Source organism: Gymnoscopelus braueri, assembly GCF_963280865.1.
Source record: "Gymnoscopelus braueri genome assembly, chromosome: 23".
Classification (NCBI taxonomy): Eukaryota; Metazoa; Chordata; class Actinopteri; order Myctophiformes; family Myctophidae; genus Gymnoscopelus; species Gymnoscopelus braueri.
Window position 1 is genome coordinate 21145011 of NC_137625.1, and position 23310 is coordinate 21168320.

A 23310-nucleotide genomic window follows, 5' to 3' on the forward strand; every position below is an offset into this window, starting at 1 on the left:
TAAGCAACTACACTTTAGAAACAAGCCCAAAAAACGCAACCGGCAACTAACTAATATTAATATAACCAACAAGCAACTTCTTGGAAAACAAGCCCAAAGTAGCTTATAATAAGCAGACATGGCAACACTAGCTGTGGGCGCCACTGTGACCACGTGATAGAAAACTCGACCAATGGCAGCTGGACAAAATGTCAGCGTCAAAACCACCAAACCAATCAGAGACGACAGTGGTGATAACCGGGAAGCGAAGCGAAATGCATGCAACACTTATATAACGAGTTTTGAAGAGATAGAGAGATACACACAAAGAACCGGTAGCTTTGTTTATGTTATACATCTGCTATGGGGTAGACACATCACGGTAAGTACAGTATTGTGCAAAAACGAGATTTTAGAGTATACCGAATATGTATTTGAAAGAAGTGGCCATGGATGGATCACACGACGGTCGTCTGTCACGACCGTCATGGATGAACTTCAACCTGGTGTTTGCACTTTCTCCATTTACGGTGGTCCGTACATCTACATGAACGTTCAGATTTCAAATATAAAGTGCTGACCTCATGGCTTTGGATGTTACGATTATGTACGGTCTCTCAGAAGTACCCGTATCTTCCGTATTGTTCAATAAAAAGCATTTTAATCCGATCGGTGGATATTTGCTCATAGAGTTATAATGTATTAGAGTGCAGTACACCTCCCAACCGATAGGGTCGCGTAGTTGAAAGCATATGAAGGAAATACGAAAAGAATGGCCATCGATCGGATTACAATGCTTTTCATTGAACAATACGGAAGATACGGGTACTTTTGAAGGGCCGTACATAATTGTAACATCCGTAGCCATGGGGTAAGCACTTTATATTTGAATTCTGAATGTTTAGTAGATGTACGGGTAAATGACAGTCATGTGTAACTGACTGCACTGCCTGGAGGCCACTGTGGTAATAGTGCCATGTAAACATGCCTGTAGTGTAAAGTATTTTTCTGATCTTACTTTCCAGTGGTGGAAAGTAACTAAGTACATGTATTCAAGTACTGTACTTGAGTACAATTTTGAGGTACTTTTACTTTTCTGGAGTATTTTTTAATACTTTTACTTCTACTCCACTACATCTCAAAGGCAAATATTGTACTTTTTACTCTAGAACACTACAATTCTTTGAAATCTTCAGTTACTAGTTACTTTGTAGATTTTGATTATTATTACAAAACCACTTAAGACCTACATACTTTGGCAATTTGAAAATAGCTGATCTACAAGCTCTGCTTGCAGATCTGCTATTTTCAAAGGATGTTATACATTACTTTTACTCAAGTACATTTTGAATTCTCGACTTGTAACATAGTATTTCTACATTGCAGTATTGATACTTTTACTTAAGTAAAACATTTAAGTACTTTTTCCTCCACTGTTACTTTCCCAGGTCATGATTTCTGATGCCCCGTAAAGCCCGCAAGACACAGAAGTCTCCTCTGCTGTTCGCGGAGCCGCCACAGGGTGGCGCCAGAAACCGAAATGAGCCAGAAGTGCGAGCTGCTCTCAATCCCAAGTCATTTATCACAGAGGGGCAATCATCACATGACGGTTCAACTCTTACCACGTGGGTAAGACCTTTACCATTCATCATTAAGCTTGCAAAACATATTTATCAGGTATAAGCTCTACACACTCACCACATAATGGTTTTTATTCCTAGTGTTATGATACAGCAGTGGTTCTCAACCTGTGGGTCTCAGGGGGGTCCCCATGACAGTGAAGTGACAATTTAAGGACTTTTAAGACCTGTTTAATACCTCAAAAAGAAAGAAAGAAAAAGACCATTATTGCATCAAAAGTGATCAACAAACTATACTATAAAAACTGGTCAAACATTGGCCAAATTCTCAAATAATATAAGAAAGAGGCAAACAATTTGAAAATAGCCGATCTACAAGCTCACAACGCCTCTCAAAGCGAGGCGTTGTGCGCTTGTAGATCTGCTATTTTCACAACATTTGTCTGTGGAACCGAAAATGTAATGCCTCAACCCTTACATTCCAAGTGCTTGTCAGGATGGGGGGTCTCCAGTTCAAATATGATTATTTTTGGGGGGTCACGGCCTGAAAAGGTTGAGAACCACTGTGATACAGCACATACCAACTCATTTCATTTACTGTCGTTTCTCCTTAAAGGTGAGCCCACAGTTTGACACAGTCCATCTAGCTGCCCTCCCAGCAAGACGAAGCCGGAGGCAGTGCCATTCTGTCACAAGCATCACTGATAGATCCACTCAGCTGACCAGAAGGAAAAAAAGCGTCTGCCAGTACCCCTCCTTATCGTTTAAGGGGCCGAGAGACCAATCTCATCAGCCAGACCATGCCCGTGGGAAGAAAGCTACAGAACCTCCTGTTGCGTCGATCCCAGAACATCAACAACGGGGATCTCGTCAAGTCAGCAGGACAGCCTCTTGTCACAGAGCACAACACATAGAAACACCAAAGAGAAGTTGCTCCACACTTAGAAAGAGGAGCGTGGAGAACCCAGGGTTAAATGATGGTGCTTCGTGCTCTAGCAGGTGTTTGGAGCGGCATGACGCTCCAGCCGTCCATTTGACAGGAAAACGCCAAATCCCAGCATTCAGTGCTTCAACACCCCCCACCGCAGAATCCTCCACACCTGATGTGAGTGGTATCTTATCGCCACCGGATGTGGACACTCCAGAAGTGTTGCATGAAGAGGGTAGTAGTCCCTCCTCGACATTTTTACACATACTGTTTTCCTCTTCAGAGCTCTCGACATCGGCTTGTAATCAACCGTGTGACATTCTGGTGGCAGACACCCCAGAGAGGGACTATGGGGTGAAGGTGACATGGAGAAGGAGGAGAGAGTTAATGATGACGTTAAAGCAGAGAGGCAGTCTCTCTGATGCGGATGTACTGATTGACTGTTGATGTGCAGCAGTAATGAAGAACCAGTAAGAATGGGACAAGACAGCAGTGGCACAACCTCATTATCATTCATTACACCACCAGTGTCTGTATCACGATATGTTTTTGTACATTTATGCTCTGCTCTGAAGAGCTGACCTGACTGCTAGGACACACACACATTCAGTAGGCCTACAGTCAAGGTGATTTCACGATGATGATGGTTTATAATGATATTTTCTTTCTACGTTGAGCTACATTATGGCACATAATGGAATAAATGTTCAGATTGTGTTCTGTTTTGGGGACACTCAGTGACATGCCAGGGGAAAAAAGCTATCCAGATGTACCGATATCACAGTCACAAGACTATAAAATGCAATATAGTTTGGTTCATGTTCATAATTGGTTTATAAATGATGTTAGTATAATGCAACTGCAAATTAATGTCTATTGTGTGCACTGCTCTGTGAAAAATCCATAATTAATTCTCAAGTATTGCACAATTCTCAAGACGTGAAATAAAAAAAAGATTGTGGGGAAATAACCCCCAGTCGTTTATTATTACATACTTTGGATTAGCATATTTCCATGTAAAGTTATTACTGAATAATGACCGATGAGCTCAATAACAAACCGATGTCTAATCAGAGAACTCAGAGCACCTGCTGCCCTGCTTGAATTTTATGCTGAAATCCAACATTATTATTGCCATGTAAACAAACACAGTACTGTCAATTACAACAAAATGTTTTCAAGAATGTTTTTTAAAACATTTGAAGCGAGAAATAGACTATATAATAACCGAAAATTGATTCTATTTGATCAACGCTGGATGGATGGCCAGCGCAACACTTATAGTGTCATGCATGGCATAGTGTCATTACCATAAGCAAGGAAATACTTAGTTTTGTTGTTACTTTTGGGTCAGTTAATTTATTTATTAAGTAGCCTACATGGCTACTTAATAAATAAAAAGCGGTGTAACAAGCGGGATAATTGTTGCTGCGCAGGTAGTGTTGAGAAATAACCCCCTTCTCAGGATGATTAAACACCTCGGCTTCACCTCAGTGTTCAATCATCCTGCTGTCGGGTGTTATTTCTCAACAACTTCAGGCACGACGACTATTATCCCTTACATATGTGTACCCCACCCCCGCACCGTGTTTCGGCCAGCCAATCACAACCCTCCTAAAATGTATGAACGACCAATAGCTGCGCGTGTTGTAAGCCTGTGTCGGTAACTAAGGAGTAGTGCAGCTTGTGTCCACGGCAGTAGGACCGTCTGCCGCTGCTGCTGAGGGATCCTCCATAGCAACCGTGGATAAACATGAGTTACTACAGCATAAGGTGAGCAGAAAACACACACATTGTGACCAGAACGTACCAGTAATTATTATTATTATTAACAAAGTAGCAAAGAGTCGTGAGAAGATGACACACCGTGGCTGTTTAATGGAGAAATACATGATGTCTCCCCCCATCTATAAGTAACTGTTGCATGTAGATGTGTCCGGCTAGCTAACGTTAGCTTCTTGCAGTGGTGGGAAGTAACTAAGTACATGTACTCAAGTACAAATTTGAGGAATCTTTACTTAACTGGATTGTTTTCAATTTTCAGTACTTTTACTTCTACTCCACTACATATCAGAGGCAAATATACTTTTACTCCACTGCAATTATTTGAAAACTTTAGTTACTAGTTACTTTGTAGATTTAGATTATTATTACAAAACATGTAAACCACTTCAGCCCTATTTAAACTTAGGCTATTTGAAAATAGCAGAGCTACAAGCTCATCGCGACGCATTGTTAATTTGTATATCTGCTATTTTCAAAAGATTTTAATACTTTGAAAACTTGACATGCTTTTGTACTTCTCAAGTCAATTGAATTCCGGTCTTTTACTTGTAACGGAGTATTTCTATATCGCAGTATTGATACTTTTACTTAAGTAAGAAATTGAGTACTTTTTCCACCACTGGCTTCTTGTTTAACAGACGTTTTGCTACCTTGATACTTTTACGTAAAGCATCGCATCGACGAATATCTAAAAGGCGATTTAAAACGACCGTTCTCATCGACTCATCCTAACCATTTATCATGTAGTCAGGGGGCCAATACAGAAAAGTGCTTCAGAATTGACTTTTGCTAACAAATTTGGGTAAAAGCCATGGTAAAAGCTGACAAGCAATTTTTATTTGGTTAGAAGGAACCTATAGGTATAGAATACGTTTTAGGGTGATTGTCATGTTGAATTTATTTTCTGGTGCCTTTTTAGAAGCCCTTAAATATTTGAATGCTCATTTCATGTTATAGTCAAATAATCAGATTAAACATCATTATGCATTTGCTTAATTTTTTACTTTGAAATATATATATATATATATATTTTAATTGTATATTAAACTTTAAAGTAATACTAGGTAACGTTTTCAACAAAACTAAAGTTAAATTGTATATCTTTTGTCAGTGGCAAAAGTTTCACAACACCCACTCCATGAATTTCACCCCCGGAAGCCTTTTATTTATATATTTTCTATTGAACGGTGAAGGGGGGACTTTCCCGGGAAAATGACGTTCCTGGCCAACGTCATGACGTCGTGGCCGACGTCCCCAGGAACTACCGCAACGGTTTCCTGTTTGGCCAGGAACTACCGCGGTAATAGCAAAAAGGAACCTCACGCTGATGTTAAGAGAATGTAGGATTGGAAGATCAAAAAAGAACAGAAAAAGAAAGCACAGCTCATGGTAACTAATGCTCCACTGGCTAAGAGAAACGATCCGTAGATAGTATAAAACAATTAAAAGATCGCTTTTTGAAACGCTTCCGGCTTCCGGTGAAAACGAATGGAATTCTGGGTAATCGAGGATTACGGAAATTGTATGCAGTGACGGTAGTGACCAGCAGAGGTTGCTAAAAATCGTTATTTGGGATTCTGCATTGTACAACTTTAAGGACATAGATAAAATAACGGAAAGTTATTTTTAATGTTATTGTAATGGATTTGTAAATATTATGGTAAAAGATACATTTGAGGCAGCTTCTTTAGTGGCGTTTTTTCCAAATGTTTACTCTGTTTTGAGTATAAACATTACACAATGCAAAACATTCATCACACCAAAAATGGATAACAGCAGGTCTAAGACAAGACTGAAAATTAAAATAATAACATTTATAACATAGTCAATTTGTCATGCTAAATAGACAATAAAACAATACACACTGAATATAACATTACAACACTCAATACTGATGTGGCTAACTGTACCGTCCTGGGTATTATATCTTAACAGTAATGGAAATATTATGTGTAATCAGTAAATAAGAAGCACTCTGCAGTCTGGTATGGTCAAATAAGTTAAAAACAACATAACAATAACAGTAAAATGCAACAATTTCGGTGTACTTAACTCAATCTCAATCTTTCACTAGTGAGGCACTACTACTACTCCTGATCAAGGTCTATTTCTTCATTGTCAGTTTCTTCAATGTGAATTGAGTTTTTGCAACAAGCTACACGGGCACATCCACGTAAAGCCCTCTTTTACGACTGAGACAATCCCTGGTACTACACTGGTTTCCACTTTCCTTGCATCCACAAACTGTCAGTTGCAAGCATCTGGCCTGTAGAGTTTCTTCGGTTGAAAGCTGGGGGACCAACCTGCCTTCTACCATGTGCCAACCACAATTGATTGGTGAGGGTAGCTGTGGATGGGTCACTAGCGACTGTTTCCAAAACCCTCGTTTCATAGTGGGCCCACCTGATGTGCAGAGTCAAGGCTTCACTTGTTCTCACATTGGAAGAACTGAGCTCTGTCTCCTTCTTGTAGTATGGTAGCTAATTCAGCTTTCTTGGTAGGTCTGAGCATTGCATCGGTTGTGACAAGTGACAGGGGGACTGCACACAGTTCCTTTTGTAGAAGCTCATCCACGTTGACCTCTCTGCCACTCTCCATGGAGACGATGATGTGGCGGAAAATATCCCTGCCTGGCTTCACACACTTGGTTCTTGAGTTTTTCAAGCTTGGCATCTGCACTGTAGAGGCTTGAGAAAGTTTTTGGTTTTCTCTTTTCTTGTTTTCTCTTGTCGTGGAACTCTGTGTTCTTTGTGATCAGTCGTTTTTTTAACAAACTCAGTGATCATTAAGCTCTGCAGTATATCCAAGGTCCTTCAGTATACTGCACATCAACATCACCAGTTGTCAGAGACACTGACTAGATCATACACATTCTCCTGTTGGAAGACGTGGTATCTCTGGAACTGTTCAAGTTGAATGACTTCAGTATGATCTCTTTTAATTCTTGATGGTAGACAACATCCTCATGTGTCAGTCCATTGTAGGTGATGGACCAACGGTTTCAAGCTGTCTCATTTCTAGTGATGCCTATCAGCCCTCCAGCAACCTTTACAGTTTTTTATACGATCAAGGCGAAGGTCAAAAGGAACTTCATTGAAGCTGTGTTTAGTCTCCTTGACTACAAAATCACCAAATAGGAAGCCCTGGTAGACCTCTGGTGCCGTCTGTGCCAGATGTTCCATGTCTGCTATGAATACAGCACCCCATCTTGTATAATGGGTGTGATCATAAGCAGCCAACCAGGGTATCATGCTCTTGAAATAATATGCATCATCATCACTCTAGCCAGCATCAACCAATATTAGCTTTGCTTGTTTGCATTTTCATTACATTACCACATTAGCCGTTTTGCCTAATTTGCTCAACATTTTAGCAGCACATTTAAAAATAACCTGTCATTATTGTGAAAAAGTCAGACTTTACCAGTTTTAAGTATATATAATGATAAAATGACCTAAAAATAAATATCTGAGATGACAACCAGGCTAGAACACATGACAGGGGGTTAAATATTAATACTGGATAGGTTGTCTGCTTTTACCAAGAGGTGTTATCTTAGGTGTCAATATCAGCTTTGACCGCCTGACTAATGTTCAAACCGAGCTTAAATGTACCAACCATCACTATCCTTATCAACCGATGACGGATCAACGTTGTACTTTTGACTTGTACTTCTACTGTAGCTAACGTTACTACTTTTAAACCAAACGATAAACCTATAGACAAGGGCTCGTGATCCCAAATGTATGTCACCATTGTCCCTGCTGCAGGGTATAAAAACAATAATCATCATCAGCTACGATGATGATGCCATTAGTAGTAGCGATTATTATGGATCGTCATCAAAACCAGCATCGGCATATTGATTTTTTTTTATAACATGTGGAAAAAGCAAGGGAATCGATGAATGCATTATGGTTTGACAATGATATTATGTAACTAAACTAAGTGCATCTCCGTGTGCTTGGTTTCATGTGGCACATGAGCCAGCCAACGTCATGTTCTGCTCCAGATGTTTGAGACGAAAAACCCAGCATTCTATTCCATTTTTATGTTGTGTGTTTTTTTGTGTGTGGGGGGGGGGGGGGGGTTGACAGTTTTATCTTTTTTTGTCTATTTAAGCCAGTTATACCACACATTCCTGGTCAGATATAATACAATAATGACACCAACAAACCCCCATAAATATGATATGGTGGATTTTGACAGAATTTTGGAATGGGAAAATGGGAAACACCTTCTATGTGATCAACTTGCATCCACTGTTCACATGTGTGCAGATGTCATGTCAGGATTTAAGGCACGTAGGCTAAGCTTTGCAGTTTTTAGAACAGAGTGAAACGAGGGAAAAAGCCTAAAATGTTTGCATGATATGTTGGATGGAGCATGTGTCCGTCTTGCCTTTCCACCTCCTAACATTTTAGGGGCTTTTTACTCAGTGAAATGTAAAAAAATAAATGTCCTCATTAGTGCATTCCTTTGAGAGATTAAGGGCTCACAGTGCTGACATTGAATTAGTCCATATGTATCGCATTTGTACTTCATTAACTTAATGGACACTTGACCAAGTGAGAGAGCATAGATTTAGAATATACAAAAGAAGTCAAAAGTAATGGCAAAGAGACAGACTCGAGCTCAACATGTCGACTGTTCATGGAATTCACCGTAACCCTGCTACTTGTGTTGCAGCTGTCTGTTTGAAGTCATCTATTGCTACTCATGACAACAGGTGCTGAGCCGAGGGCTCATGTGATTTGTGTGCATGTTTGTGTGCGTTAGTGAGCGAGAGACTGAAAGCTATTTGGAGTCACAGGCCTGCTTTCATCATGCAAGGAGATAAAAATCAGAAATGGCTCCCACCCTATCCTGTGCCACTCTGATTATTTGATTTGATGTCAGCTTGCAGTCCCTGCCTGCCAGGCAAAGAACAGCCAAAGAAAAACCTTTTCTCTTCTCTGAAAGTTTTTTTCACATGGATGTGACAGGCCTGTCACACGATGCACCCACTTGCGGACCCATTAATTATATGTCCATGGCTTCTGGTTTTACATCTGTCAAAAGTTCTTGCTGAATAATTCAAATAAGACAAAACATGCAGAAAGCAAGTCTCTCCACTCGACTAGCCCTGTCCCTCCTATGTCATTTTAATACCTTGTATTCTGGAGCTGGTTATCCGAGGCTTGTTGTAGTCAGATTGCTGATGAGTCACTTGACAGAGTATGGGAGCTTTTCGTGACTGAGTGTGCTTTGAGGGCTTACAGCCTGACACACAGGCAATGAGTGACCTTTATTGTAACAGCGTCAGTGGCACAATGTTCCACTGATGAGTTCTTACACAAGAGATGAAATGTTGTTGAAGGTGGTACACTACACGGATGAAGAGCTCCTAACAATGCCAGGATCGGGATTTGATTCCAACTAAAAATGCTCTTACAGACAGTACAGTATGTACAGTACATAGTATATTCAGCAAGTTTGGAGAAAACCATTGTCTCAATGACCATGCTCTCTGCTACAGTTATGTGGTCTCTCACGATTGCCTACACACCCCTCGATATTATTTTTGTCTCCGCCAGGCCAAAGGCGTGGCTGTCCGTGTGTGTGTGTGTCCGTCCGTCCGTCTGTTAGCAGCTAATCTCCGGCACCGTTGGCCGACCTGGCACTTTTTCTCGTTCAAAGCATCAATTAGGTCGGCCTATGCGATTTAATAATCTACTGTAGTACTACTAATAATGCACAAGGAATTATATTAATTTGATTGTTGTTACAGTAGGACAGTGATACAAATATGATATACATAGTCAGCATCACTGGTCTATTTTATAATAACTACATTAAACAATACTAATTTGTTAGTAGTAACATTTTCCAGCATGGACATTTTAACGGTTTTGCTCTTATTTTTGTTTTGCATTTGGATATTGCCCACTCTGCTTCTATTGCACTCCTGTCTGCCCTGGAAGGGGGTCACCGTCCCAAGGTTTCTTCTTTGTCTTTTCCCTTCAAGGGCTTTTTCTCCTCGCTCAATTGAGGAATTATGACAGGGGCTGGGAGTGTCATTTGTATTAACGGCTATTATACTAATAAATACATTTGAGTGGAGTTGAGTTATGGTTCTATTAAAATTATGCTTAGGTACTGTACACCTGGCTTCAGTGAAGTATGGTACATACATAATAATAAAAACAGTAGAATGCTATGGTAATAAATTACCTGGTCCTTTCTTACCGCAAGTGTTGGCAAAGCAACAGTTCCATTGTTTGCAAGTTTGGTTGTGGTTCACTCACAGCGGTCACATCGAAGTAAATTCCTGTGGATATTTAACAACTTTAACCCTGGTGTCCTTGTTTTCTGCATAAGATTTCCCCCCCCAAAAATAGTCATATTGTCATATTGTGAGCTTCAAGTAGATTGGATATTTATGGAACATTTTGAATAGGGCTTAAAGGGGAATCTCTCTTGAATAGACTTCGGGGGTCATTTTCAAGTCTAGATCTGTGTGCAGACCAAGGTGACCGATCCCCTGCGTGTTCTGCCCCTCGATTATAATCTCCCCCTGGATCTCAGTGTCCTCTGTTGACAATCTTAAAAAACTGTTAAAGACTCACCTGTTTGTTTAGACTTTTTGTGTCATGTCCTGTCTTTTTATTGTTTGATTATTGATCGTTTTACTCATTTGTCTTTTGACTATATTATTGATATGTTTTTAAAACTGTAAAGCACTTTGTAACTGTTGTTGTCTGTGAAAGGGGCTCTATAGATTAAATTAAATGTACTTACTTACTTATTCACCCCAGACAGTTGTTAAGTTGCTTGATTCAATATGTAGATATTTGATCAATAACACCCCCCTTTGATTAGACACACCCCCTCCTATATAATCCCTTTTAACTTCAAACTAGACTCAATAGACTTGTTAGACTCATTGAAAACACACGCCCTCATCATGTTTTGATTAATTATTTCAAGCATGGACTTACAGAACTCCTTGATGCAACATTAAATGTAAGAACATAATAAATAAAAAAAACGTGTGTTTTCAATTAGTCTAACAGGGAGTTTGAAGTTGAATGGGCTTATTTATTTCTGGGCGTGTCTGATCAAATGAATATTAAGTATATTAATGTTGAATCAAGTAATTTAAAAACTGTCTTGGGTCCAGTAGTGCACACAAAACCTAGAGTAGACGTGAAAATGAGCCCAGAAGCGTTTTAAAATCCCCCTAGTGTTTTAATGTTTGGGAAAATATGTGGAATTCATTGGGAGCATCCACAGTGTTACAAGTCTCTTTAATCAAATGGAAGATGTCTTTGAGCAATCAGGCTGTTCAGCTGAACATGTAAATATAATTGTCTTTGCTGTTTCCTGGTAGCAGGAGGAAACTAGACTTTAACAACACAATTGCTTGTTCAGCATCTTCTCTCCATCATAATTTCCAGTATTCCAAGAATGTCTGAGTGTGCCAAATCAACTGTGAACAATTCTCAACCAAACGAGAGGACTAGTTCGGCAGCCTCTGCGGCAAAGAGGATGGCTGAAGTGTAATTTACTGCGGCAGCCCACCACATTCCAAACACATATGATATGGCCTAGTTGGCTTGAGTAATGCGCTCTGTTGGTCATGTACTAAGAGACTAAGAAAACATCCCTGGAATTCGTAACGGGCTGGTTTCCTTGTCCTGTTATAAGAATACAGCATCGCTATGAATGTATTGAGGCTTTCATTTCTGCTCCACTTGTTTATGATGAGGTTGTGTTTAGATCTGTGCCCCTGGCCCCCCCTCGGTTTGCTTTGATCAACGTCATATGACCGCTACTACGAGTGACAGGCTCTCAGTTGCTAGACATTCAGGTTACTGTACAGTGGGTTTGCATACAGTTCATTAAGGCTATTTGACTATAAACAAGTGAGGTTTGCGTTGCTAGAAAGAGGTGAGGGAGGAGCGTCGGGGGACGTGGTATTATGAACACTTGTTGTAGCCTATTTCCATCATTTGTTTTTGACTGTATAATTACTCCCTTAGGTGAATGATTCAACTGCATTCACCTGACTTTCATGTATTTTCCCCCTCCTAAACAAGAAAGGAACACGAACGAACACACACACACACACACACACACACACACACACACAGGCACACTGTCACTTTCTCTATCCTTCCTTCCATTCCATTTATTTATTCCTGCACGTCTAGGCATTGAAAAAGTAAGGTCCTTGTCTCCTAGCAACTGCATTAAGGTCCCTCATGTCTTGCCTGTTATAGAATGGGTGGCTTCAGCAGCTTGTATATTTCTGTTTTATGAACATTTTGCCTGATACTGTATAGTGTCATTAAATACCTCCTCAACAATATGAGGAACACAGATGGGAAGATGTTATTCACACAACACAAATTCACTCATGCTTTAAGCCGTCGACTGTGCATCATTTTTGGGACATTTAAGCTATTTAAAGCTTGTAGAATTCCTGGCATTGCTTACTGTATAAGTGATTTGATCACAATGTGATGTGATGAGTCAGAGGAAATGAGTTGTTCCTCAGAAAGTTAAATGGAAGTAGTTTGCTAGTTCACAAAAGGAACTTGGGGCGATGGCGTCACTGTCTGGGTTAGCTTGCCTTATTAACAGACATGACTAGACATGACCAGACATGAAGCACTTACCGACATTATTAACTTTAAAATAGCCTACCATTTTAGATGTGGTATCATCAGCCCAGTTTGGTTAGCTAAGCTTTATCGAATTTGACCATGAATTTATTTGACCATGAATTTGACCATGATGGACCCCAGCCCCCCCATACCACCACCCACAACATAACCATGATGGACAACTTATTGGTTGAGAACCCTGGTCTTCAGGGTGATCACTCTGCATCCCTGTGTGCCGTCTCCTGAAGTGTGCAGTCATGGCAACTGCTCCTAGTTTCCCGACCTCTGTTCTCTTGGCAGTGGTGGCTGGCTGTCACTCCTCTGGGTGGGACGTAGCTCTACTCTTTTTCACTGACAGAGGAGCTACAGAGCAGAGGAGCTACAAGCCTGTAGGACTGCACAGTGGCCTTGGGCTGTTGAAGGGGTGGATGGATGTCACTCATTGTCATACTGTAGTGTAGATTGTTGGCCTATAGATAGACTGTCTGCTGCTGAGCTCCGGACTAGAATTCCTGAAGCAGCATCCATGGACACTGTTAAGAGTGGATCTCAGCTTGTCTACAGCCGCTGGTCCTACAGGTAGCCGCATAGACATCTGACACTGACACACACACACACACACACACACACACACACACACACACACACACACACACACACACACACACACACACACACACACACACACACACACACACACACACACACACACACACACACACACACACACACACACACACACACACACACACACACACACACACACACACACACACACACACACACACAGTCTTTGACACACACCCACTTGTACTAAGTTGTGAAAAGGTGTGTGATGGCTTTGGGCTCTTTGCCATTCATGGGGGTACGGTGTCAGCAACAGTTTTCAGATGTTCACCCTCTCTTATTTGTTTGTGGAGTATGCGTATTATAATAATAATAATAACTTTATTTATGTAGCACTTTTCTAAACAGAAGTTACAAAGTGCTGCACACAATCACACAGATTAAAATATGTTATAAGATGACAAAGTTGCATGCGTCACGACAAAGGTGAACTCCAATATATCCCTTTGCCCAGTCTGTCCTCAGTGCCTCTTTGACCAGTTGAATGGCTAATCTACCACCAAGGATCAGCGTCTCGCTCATGTTTCCACACCCACATCGTTACTTATTCAGGGCATTTGGGCTGTGACTGTGTGCTGTAACAAGAGTTGGTGATTTGTGTCTGTGTGCGCTTGTGTAACTGTAGTGTATAGTGACTGTGGTCACTATATAAGACTTCAGGGGTGGACTGGCCATTTGGCGTACCGGGCAAATGCCCGGTGGGCCGCGGGCCAGTGGGCCGCTGGGCCACCCAAAAAAAAAAAAAAAGTTTTTTTTTTTTTTTTTTTTTTTTTAAATCAAATATTTTTGCTCCCGTTTTAGGATTATTACGGTCATTTCAGGGTCGTGTGGCCCAATTATTAGTTACGTTAATGTTTGGGCTGGGATGCTTTCCAGCAGGGGCCTCAGTGCGGCTGCAGAGTTCATGTGCAGGGCTGGGCTGAAACAGCCCCCCCCCCCCCCCCGTTGACAAAACGGTCCGGGGGGTGGTGGGCCGGTCCGGACCAAAATGCCAGGGCTGAATTTTGGTCCCAGTCCGGCCCTGTAAGACTTTGATTCTGTAACTCCTATACCCTCAATGTTTTTACTGGCTCACTGACTGAGTCAGGAAAGCTACAGTACTTTACGTTTACAGTAGGAAACCTACCGGTACTTAAAGGGCAAGACCACTTTGGTAGAGGTTTGGGTTGTGTATTTACCTTGCCATGGTGTAACTCCAAAGGTGGACAACAAATAAAAAATAATTGCTCCATTGATTAGAAATTGCTAATTCAAAATATGCTCCTCATTGACTTACATTGTACGGTTAAACAGCTCTCAAAGTCACTCTTTTAGCACATAAACAAACACAAACAAAGCTGATTCAGAGAATATAGAACATCACCAAACCCAGTACGTTTTTTATTTATTTATAAAAATGTCAACTTCCTGTTGATTTTACTATTTGAAGATCTGGATCCGGATCCGCGGATCCAGTCCGGGTTTTCTTCTAAATGAAAATAGCAAAATCAACAGGAAGTTAACATTAAAAAAAATAAATAAAACAGTACTGGGTTTGGTGATGTTCTATATTGTCTGAATCAACTTTGTTTGCGTCCGTTTACGTGCTAAAAGAGTGACTTTGAGAGCTGTTTCAGCGTACAATGTAAGTCAATGAGGAGCATATTTTGAATTATCAATTTCTAATCAATGGAGCAATTATTTTTGATGTCTTGTCCACCTTTGGAGTTACATAATGGCAAGGTAACTACACAACCCAAACCTCTAACAAAGTGGTCTTGCCCTTTAATGTTTGCTCTCACAAAGGCGTAGGATAACCACAGATTTATGCTGCATCATTCCTGTCTGACATCCATCACTTGTCTGTCTTGTCTTTTGCTCGAACCCCTCAAGTCTTCCTCAATGGAAATTAAATTAGGGCTAGACCACCTTTCATTCGAGTGCTTTGAACGTCAGTCATTTCCCATGGCAGAAATGAGGAGAACCGTGTCCAGCTTTAAAGCTGTGAAGGTCTATTTGAGGAAACTTTCATTAAAATGAACAGAAGTCAGAACAAGATCCTTAATGCTATGCAAATTGTTTTAAAATAGCTTTGATAGTGTCATCTGTATAGGCATGATTAGAATGGAGGTTTTGTATTTGGCCTTGGTTGGTCTTGAGGTGTGATGGACAGTGATTAGGATATTCTTCTGTACGGGTGCAACTAATTGATTTAAACAATTATAAAAAAAACGATTGATGGTCGATAATTTAATAAAACAATCGATTCATAATCTATCCCTATTTTGGGTATGCCATATAGGCGAAAAGTTTAAAAAAAGTCTCACAAAAATTCACAAATGATTAAAATAGCAGATCAACAAGCTCACAACACATGTGCGTGTAGATCTGCTATTAAAACAAAAAAATCCACGACACGGTTGTGCAAGAAAGTATAAAATTATGCTTAGTGGTTAATTGATTCGTTGATATATGAAAATAAAATAATATATCCTATATTAAAATTGGCGGGCCAAATCTGTCCCCAGGTGAGCTTTCTTGTGGCCCCTGAAACACATTCCAATGTAAAAAAGTTAAATGTACAACATTATTATTAGATGGTTGGTTGTACAGAATGACCGTTTTGAATGTCATAACTGTTAACCGAAGCTCGTTAATGGTTAACCAACCAATAACCCGATAAGAATAAAATGTACGCTACTGTTTAGACTGGAGTAATGTTTGGGACTCACTCAGGGGTTAATTAACACCCACCACCTACTACATTTGCAGTCAAGACACTGCATCTTTGGTGAGTAAATTGTGGAGACCATCCACCACTGTGCTGCGTGTTGTTGTAGCACGTCTGGGGTAGCTAGATTAGGCAGTAAATAAACAGTCGTATATAAAGTGCTTCAAAGCCAAACTTGAGTAAAGGTACAGATACTGTATCTGACCTGAAATATATTTTTTCTCCAGTAAAAGTTAAAGTCACCCCTAAGAAAATCACTTGTAAAGTGTTCAGGTAGTTCACATCACATGTATTTAAGAAAAGTATCTGGTGTTAAAATGCACTTAAGAAACAAAACAGCCAGAAATGCTGTCTATTTCAGAATAATGTAGCTTTCAAGTAGTTCTGCTGTTTTTTGAGGGAGCTACATCACTACATTTCAGTGGCATATCAACATAAAAGAGCACAACAGATGAGTTTTGAGTGCATTTCATCCATCACATGGCATCCATTTGTATCTATTTCTGAATTTTGAGTGGCTTTCAAATCAATCAATTGGTTAGTTTTGAGTGGATTTTTTCCATCTTCCATCTTCTACATCTCCATCCACTTACACCTTTTACACAGAATGATTCATCCTCAATAGTGCCCTGGGCTGAATGTGAATGATGGTCTAACTCTCCACTATTAATGAAATGCATCATAAGAGCTTGTGCTCTTATCAGCCTGATGCTCAAAAACAAACAAAAAAGCTAAAAAAAACTCCCTGTATACGTACATGTAAACACTTCACCTTGCCAGCACCAATTCTCTTCTCACAAAGACACTTCCATGCCAGGGACCCGTGCACACAACATGACATATCTACTTCCTATTTTCTCAATATCCAAATCAAAGCCTGTGCATTATAAAGGACTGGCACAGACATAAACGTTACCATAATGGACATAATATGTCCATTGTTGTGTCCTATATAGCACACACAACAAACAGTCAAACGGTTAACCACGAACACGGTCTTGTGGCCCTCGACTTCAAGTCATTTTACAATTGTGGCCCCCTGCCTAATCTTGAATATCCCTGGTCTAGAGTCTACTACTGTATAGTGTAATGTACTCTAGGAGAGAGTGAACCCTATTATCTGAAAAGCCATTCTTAATTTATACATTCTTTCATTGGGCTCACATCTAGCTGGTGAAATCTGGGAATTAGGCTACAAGGTGTTGCGGGGTGTGAATTCACAAACATGTGAATTCTATTTTCTAATGTACATACAGTAGAACCAGCACAGCTGGTCAGCATTAGCTCGTAGCTATAGATGGCAGCCCCTCTAATCCTCAAACATGTCGTGCAGACAAAAATAGATGAATAATCAACACAAAGTCACAAGAAATCTTTTCCAAACTGTATGGGCTCCATGGTTGTTAGTCTTATATCTGTACAGTACATTGAGTGGATGGACTCCAATTACACTGAAGCCAACCAATTGGCTGCAGTTTGTTTTTTAATCAATGCTTGCAGAGGTGCACTGCTGACGGAGCAGAGATCTCCATGGTTACCTTGGTGTAACACAAGGGAGGGACAGCTGTGCCGTGTCCTTCTCTTGTCACCTAACCTGTGATGGACAAATGAAATATTGATCACACCCAGCTGTTGCAGTGGACATTGTTTTCGTGCGTTTATGTTTGTATTTTCCAATAGCACTTTTGCTACTAGGGGACATTATGATGCCCAACAAATTAAAAGGATAATACTCCATGAAGGACTGGATGTTTGATCTGTCAATTATGACCACAGTAATTGGTGGGTTTGAGTTTAATGGAGGGATACTATTCTATAGAAGAGCAATTTCTCATTCTATGAAAAGTTACAGTTACAGTACTCCTTTGAGTACTTTCTGAATCAAGCTACTTTGGAATAAGAAAAGGTGCATGATAATAATTATTTTCCCCATAGCAAACCTCAAACGTTTGTGGTGTTAAGTAAATGCGTAGACCGACGGACCTATAGATAGACCTTTATTGATACTGTTAGGGGAAATTCAGGTGTCGTAGCAGCACCGCAGTAAGCATGAAGGTATTGTTAGGCACTGCATAGATACAGGTAAGAGTAGAGATCTAAGATCTAAGATCTAAGATCTAAGATTCCAGAATAAAACATAGAGAGATACAGCAGAGATACAGCTAAGATTCAAGAATAATAATAGTATGTAATACAGAATAGAAGACAAAGTCTGGCCTGGCCATCTGCATTTGGACTATCAGGGGATTACCAGTATGGGCTAACATCTATTGTCCATGAATGGATATATACTGGTACTGTATAGGTACAGACTATCAGTGGATAATGTGATAAGATAATAAGATAATAAGACCTTTATTGATCCCGTGGAGTAAATGCAAGACAGTAAAGCAGTTATGAACAGGTTATAGGACAAGAAAGTACAAAAGTACAGTAGTTCTAGCATTTAAAAAAAAAAAAACTTTTGGGGCTTTTCTGCCTTTATTGAATTGGACAGTGGAAGAGTGACAGAAAACGGGGAGAGAAAGACTGGCAGTGATACGCAGCAAAGGTCGGAGGGCGCAGGAATCGAACCCGTGACTTGCTGTCAGGCTGCATTAGAGCCTATATATGGTATGCGCCTTAACCGCTAGGCCAGCGACTAACTAAAATCTTTGCTTCTGGGGGGTCCCTGGAACAAAATATTTTGAGATGGGGGTCCGTGGCCAAATACATAACATTTTGGGGGTCCTTGACATGATCCTGACCGATTTTCTACTCATCAGAGGCTTGTTCTATTGACCAGTTCTATTGTCCCATGACAAACCAAATCTGTTCATATATACTGTTTGTTTGTTTGTCTGTCAACACAAACATAACCATGTCCAACTTCTTATATTATTAAATTATAATGCACCATTATTCTTATTATTATTAACCCATTCAATCCGGGAACATGTCTCTGTCATTTTAGATTTCTTTGGCTATTCAAAAATAGCAGATTTGCAAGCTCATAGCGTGGCACCAAGTGCCACGCTATGAGCTTGCAGACCTGCTATTTCTGAAAAAATCGTGACAATTTGTGCAAATCTTTGAATATATATATTTTTAAAGCGAACATTTGTAACTCAAATCTTTGCTTCTGGATGTCCCTAGAACAAAATATTTGACAAATGTTCGCTTAAAATAAGATATTTTCAAAGATGACACTGATGCGTTCCCGGATTAAATGGGTTGTAATAAGGAAAAACTATTTTGTTCTGAACTTGCTAACTTGCCACCATTTTGTTCTTACCATCCCCATGTGCTGTGCTGTTGATTGCCCTGCATGGTGACATCTGAAGACCTTCCAGCGCTGCCAGCACCTTCTCCTCTACCTCAACAGCAAGGTAGGCAGCAATTAATACACCTGCCACCAGACACATGAATGAACACATGCACCGCACACACACATGTGTGTTCTTGCCGAACTGTATGACTGTCAGTTTTCTTTGTGCTGTATTTGCCTGGCTCGCAGAGATCTTTGGTTTAGCGTGCAATAACATTTACAGCACCATAGGGATTGTGTCTAGAAGTTCTAGATCCGTGGTATATTCTAGAATGACCTGGCTGCACAGCGGTGTATGTTTTAGATCACGCGTCACGTTTCTGTTATGTCATGTGCAGTCCACCTCTTTGGTTTTCTCTCAGACACTGTAAATTCTATTTGTATTTAGACGTGCGATAGCTACTCATTGCACTAGTTAAAAAAATGAATTAAAACCTATGGAATCTGAGATCCTTAGATTAGTCAAAATGGCAGGGAAGATTATGGGTATGTCCACACCCCCCATTACCCCCCAGGTCATTTTTGAGCAGTCCACCATTGGGCTGGCTAAGAAGATTGTGTCTGACTCCTCTCATGTACTACACACTGAGTATAGGTTACTGCCGTCAGGTAGGAGGTACGGGACCCATGCGTTCAACTACAATAGGTACAAGTACTCCTTTGTCCCTATGTCAATTACACTATAATGCTGAATGAGGTGGCTATTATTATTTATTATTATTATGGAGGGTGATGACTAGGAAAACAGACTGTACATGTCACTGTGTGTTTATGTTTTGTTTTTGTCTTTGTCCTGTACTGTATGTTATTGTGTATGCTGCTGGTCGATTTTCTTACCTTTTCAAGTAGTCACAGAATATTTATTTCCAGTACGATCGATCCCCTGATGGTTGCTAATCACAGAGGGTTTCACTGTGCTTCCGCGACCTCCCGTTCGCTTTTATACGCCTTCGAAAATAGCATGTCTCGGCCAAAAATGCATAGTAAAAACAAAAAGTACACAGGAGCCGAGATACAGCATTTTTAAGTAATAAGTTAACCCGGAAGTGAATGGAGCAGTAAATCTTCGGATTGCGTTATCTCTGGTTCTGTGTGAAAAAACGTTAACATTTTTTTTAAATGAAAGTTAACTCGTCCATGGCAGGCAATGAGTTAATCTCAACATTAAAGTCTTCAAAGACGATGGCTTCGCAGATAGTCCACTTGCCCCTTGAGTGTACCACGGCGACTTGTCCCAGCCTTCTTTCAGTCTACCTGGACATTGTCCCCCCTGCCCTCGTCAGTCCCGGATGTGTAATTAAACCTGCTTTCATCCCTGGCGTTCAAGCACGTCTCTGTGTCACTGGCACCTGTTCTGAGGAGCTGTAATGGCCTCTCAAGGGACCCACCTGGTGTTTTTTTGTTTGTTTGTTTTTTGCCATTATCAACAGCTACAGCCATTTGAGAAGGATGTGCTTCTATAGTAGCATAAAGAAAAATAATAAACCTGCGCACACTCATCTGCTTTTCGCGCCAAGGCTCTTCATCGGGTCAGTTGAAGAGCCTTGCCTCGAAGCGTTGTCATTAAATTACATTAGAGCAGACGAGTGTGAGGGTTTATTATTTTTCTTCCCGATACTTTCCAACCCAGCACCTCAACCAAGTGATGTGCGTATTCTATTAGTTTTTGTATGAGCTTCTTGAGTAGTGTGACATAGTCTCCTTTATAATCTGTGTTCCACAGCCACCCAAAGTACCCAAAATATTGCTCATGTGTGTAAACAGCCCTAGCCATAACCACTTAAACCATATACTTGTTCTTGTTGTACGTCAAATAGTGAAAATAGCCGATCTACAAGCTCACAACTCTTCGGTGCTTTCTGACCTTATAGTAGTGCACTGAATTACATTAGGTGTGCCAATGTGCAAGTAATGACAATAGTCTATATTATTGTCAATGCTTGCGTGTTGTGAATTGAATTAGCTGCTGAGTTGCTTACATCATGGTGCACTATAAGGTCAGCCTGCCATGTTTTTACCCTTCTGTACAGAAAAACAATTATAAAATCGGCCTCGGGCAGTGGTATTCAACTAGATTAGGCAGGGGGCCACAATTGTAAAAATGACTTTAAGTCGAGGGCCACAAGTGTTCGGGGTTAATGTATGGCCGTTTGTTATGTGCTATAGGACACAACAATGGTCATAGTATGTCCATTATGGTAAATGATTAGGGCCCGCTTTATACTGCATTTATGCCTTTTGATGTTTGATTGGATCATTTCTGTGCCAGTTCTTTATAATGCACAGGCTTTGATTTGGATATTGAGAAACTAGGAAGTAGATATTTGTGTTCTGTGCAAGGGTCCCTTGGCATGAAAGCATCTTTGTGGGGAGAGTGGTAGAGGCAGGCTGGCAAGGTTAATGTGTTTGTATGAAGGAAAGGTTTTTGATTATCCGGCTGATAAGAGCACAATTAAGCTCTTATGATGCGTTTCAAGAACCATCAGTTGAGAGTGTCAGGCTGACCCATAAAAATGGGTCAGCCCAGGACGCTATTGATGACGAATGAAACATACTGTGTAAAAGTGTGTGCAAGTGGATGAAAATGTACTGTAGCAGATGGAAGATGGACAAAATCCACTCAAAAGCTAATGGATGCTGATGCAGAAGGAGAATTCTTTCTTTGGAGTAATGAACAACAGCCACAAAAGAAATGGCTACAAACGGATGGCATAAAATGTATGAAATGCACTCAAAACTCACCTGTTGTGCTCTTTTATGTAAGTTCTAAGAATTCTAGTACATGATGTGCTACTGAAATGTAGTGATGTTGCTTCTTTGTACCATGAAAAGGTCTACTTTTGATGCTTGTACTTTTACTTTTGATACTTCAATACATCTTAACACCAGATACTTTTCTTAAGTACGTATGAGCTACTTCACACTTTGATTTTCTTATGGGTGACTTTAACTTTTACTGAGTAAAAATATCTTTCATGTTATCAAGTAAGATATCTGTACCTTTTACTCAAGTATGGCTTTCAAGTACTTTATACACCACTGTTTATTTCTTCAACGTGTAAGGCGGAATTGGGCAGAAATCATGACGCAGTTGTAGCTTTGTAACAGCTACCCTTGCACCAAAAGAATGATAAAATAATAGCATAACAAAAAATAACCCTTTAACCAACAAGTTACACATTTCTTAATGGTTTGCGGTTAAACGGTTAACCATGACCATTTTGTTAATTTTTGTTGACAGTCTTGTGGCCCTCAACTTGTATAAATTGTATAACGCAGACAGTAGATCTACAGTAGTGCATTAGGAAATACATGCTCACCAAAGATTACATTTACCCACATTTGAGTTCTTGTATGTACTGCAGTACTGGTGGATGTTAATTTAGGACCCTGAGTGAGTCACAAACATTCCTCCATTCTAAACAGTAGCCTAGATTTTATTCTTATCGGTTAACGGTTATGAAAAACATTAAAAATGGTCATTTTCGTACAACGTACCATAATCTTACATTGGAATATAGAATGTGTTACAGGGGCCACGAGAACGCTCCACTGGGGCCGGATTTGGCCCGTGGGCCGCCAGTTCAATATCACTGGCCTAGGGTTTCATTCCCCTTTTAACCCATTAAGTGTCATTCTTTGGCTATTCAAAAATAGCAGATATATAAGCTCATAGCACGGCACTCGCTATGAGCTTATATATCTGCTATTTTTTTTAAATCGTGGAAGATTTGTGCAAATCT

At 40.2% G+C, this 23310-nt stretch overlaps 2 protein-coding genes across 2 annotated transcripts in view; both read left to right on the forward strand.

The window, feature by feature from the left end:
- The first annotated feature begins 243 nt into the window (after window positions 1-243).
- On the forward strand, window positions 244-3436 carry rhno1 (RAD9-HUS1-RAD1 interacting nuclear orphan 1). Its single transcript, XM_080421071.1, has 3 exons — window positions 244-361; window positions 1428-1608; window positions 2176-3436. The coding sequence occupies exons 2-3, from the start codon at window positions 1441-1443 to the stop codon at window positions 2932-2934; spliced, it is 927 nt and encodes a 308-aa protein (XP_080277197.1). The 5' UTR covers window positions 244-361; window positions 1428-1440; the 3' UTR covers window positions 2935-3436.
- Window positions 3437-4167: 731 nt separating this feature from the next.
- tulp3 (TUB like protein 3) overlaps window positions 4168-23310 on the forward strand; it is a 36505-nt gene continuing 17362 nt past the window's right edge. Inside the window, exons 1-2 of the mRNA XM_080421244.1 lie at window positions 4168-4260; window positions 19584-19628. Of these exons, the coding sequence (XP_080277370.1) occupies window positions 4241-4260; window positions 19584-19628 (65 nt within the window). The 5' untranslated portion in view covers window positions 4168-4240. The remainder of the gene's footprint in view (window positions 4261-19583; window positions 19629-23310) is intronic.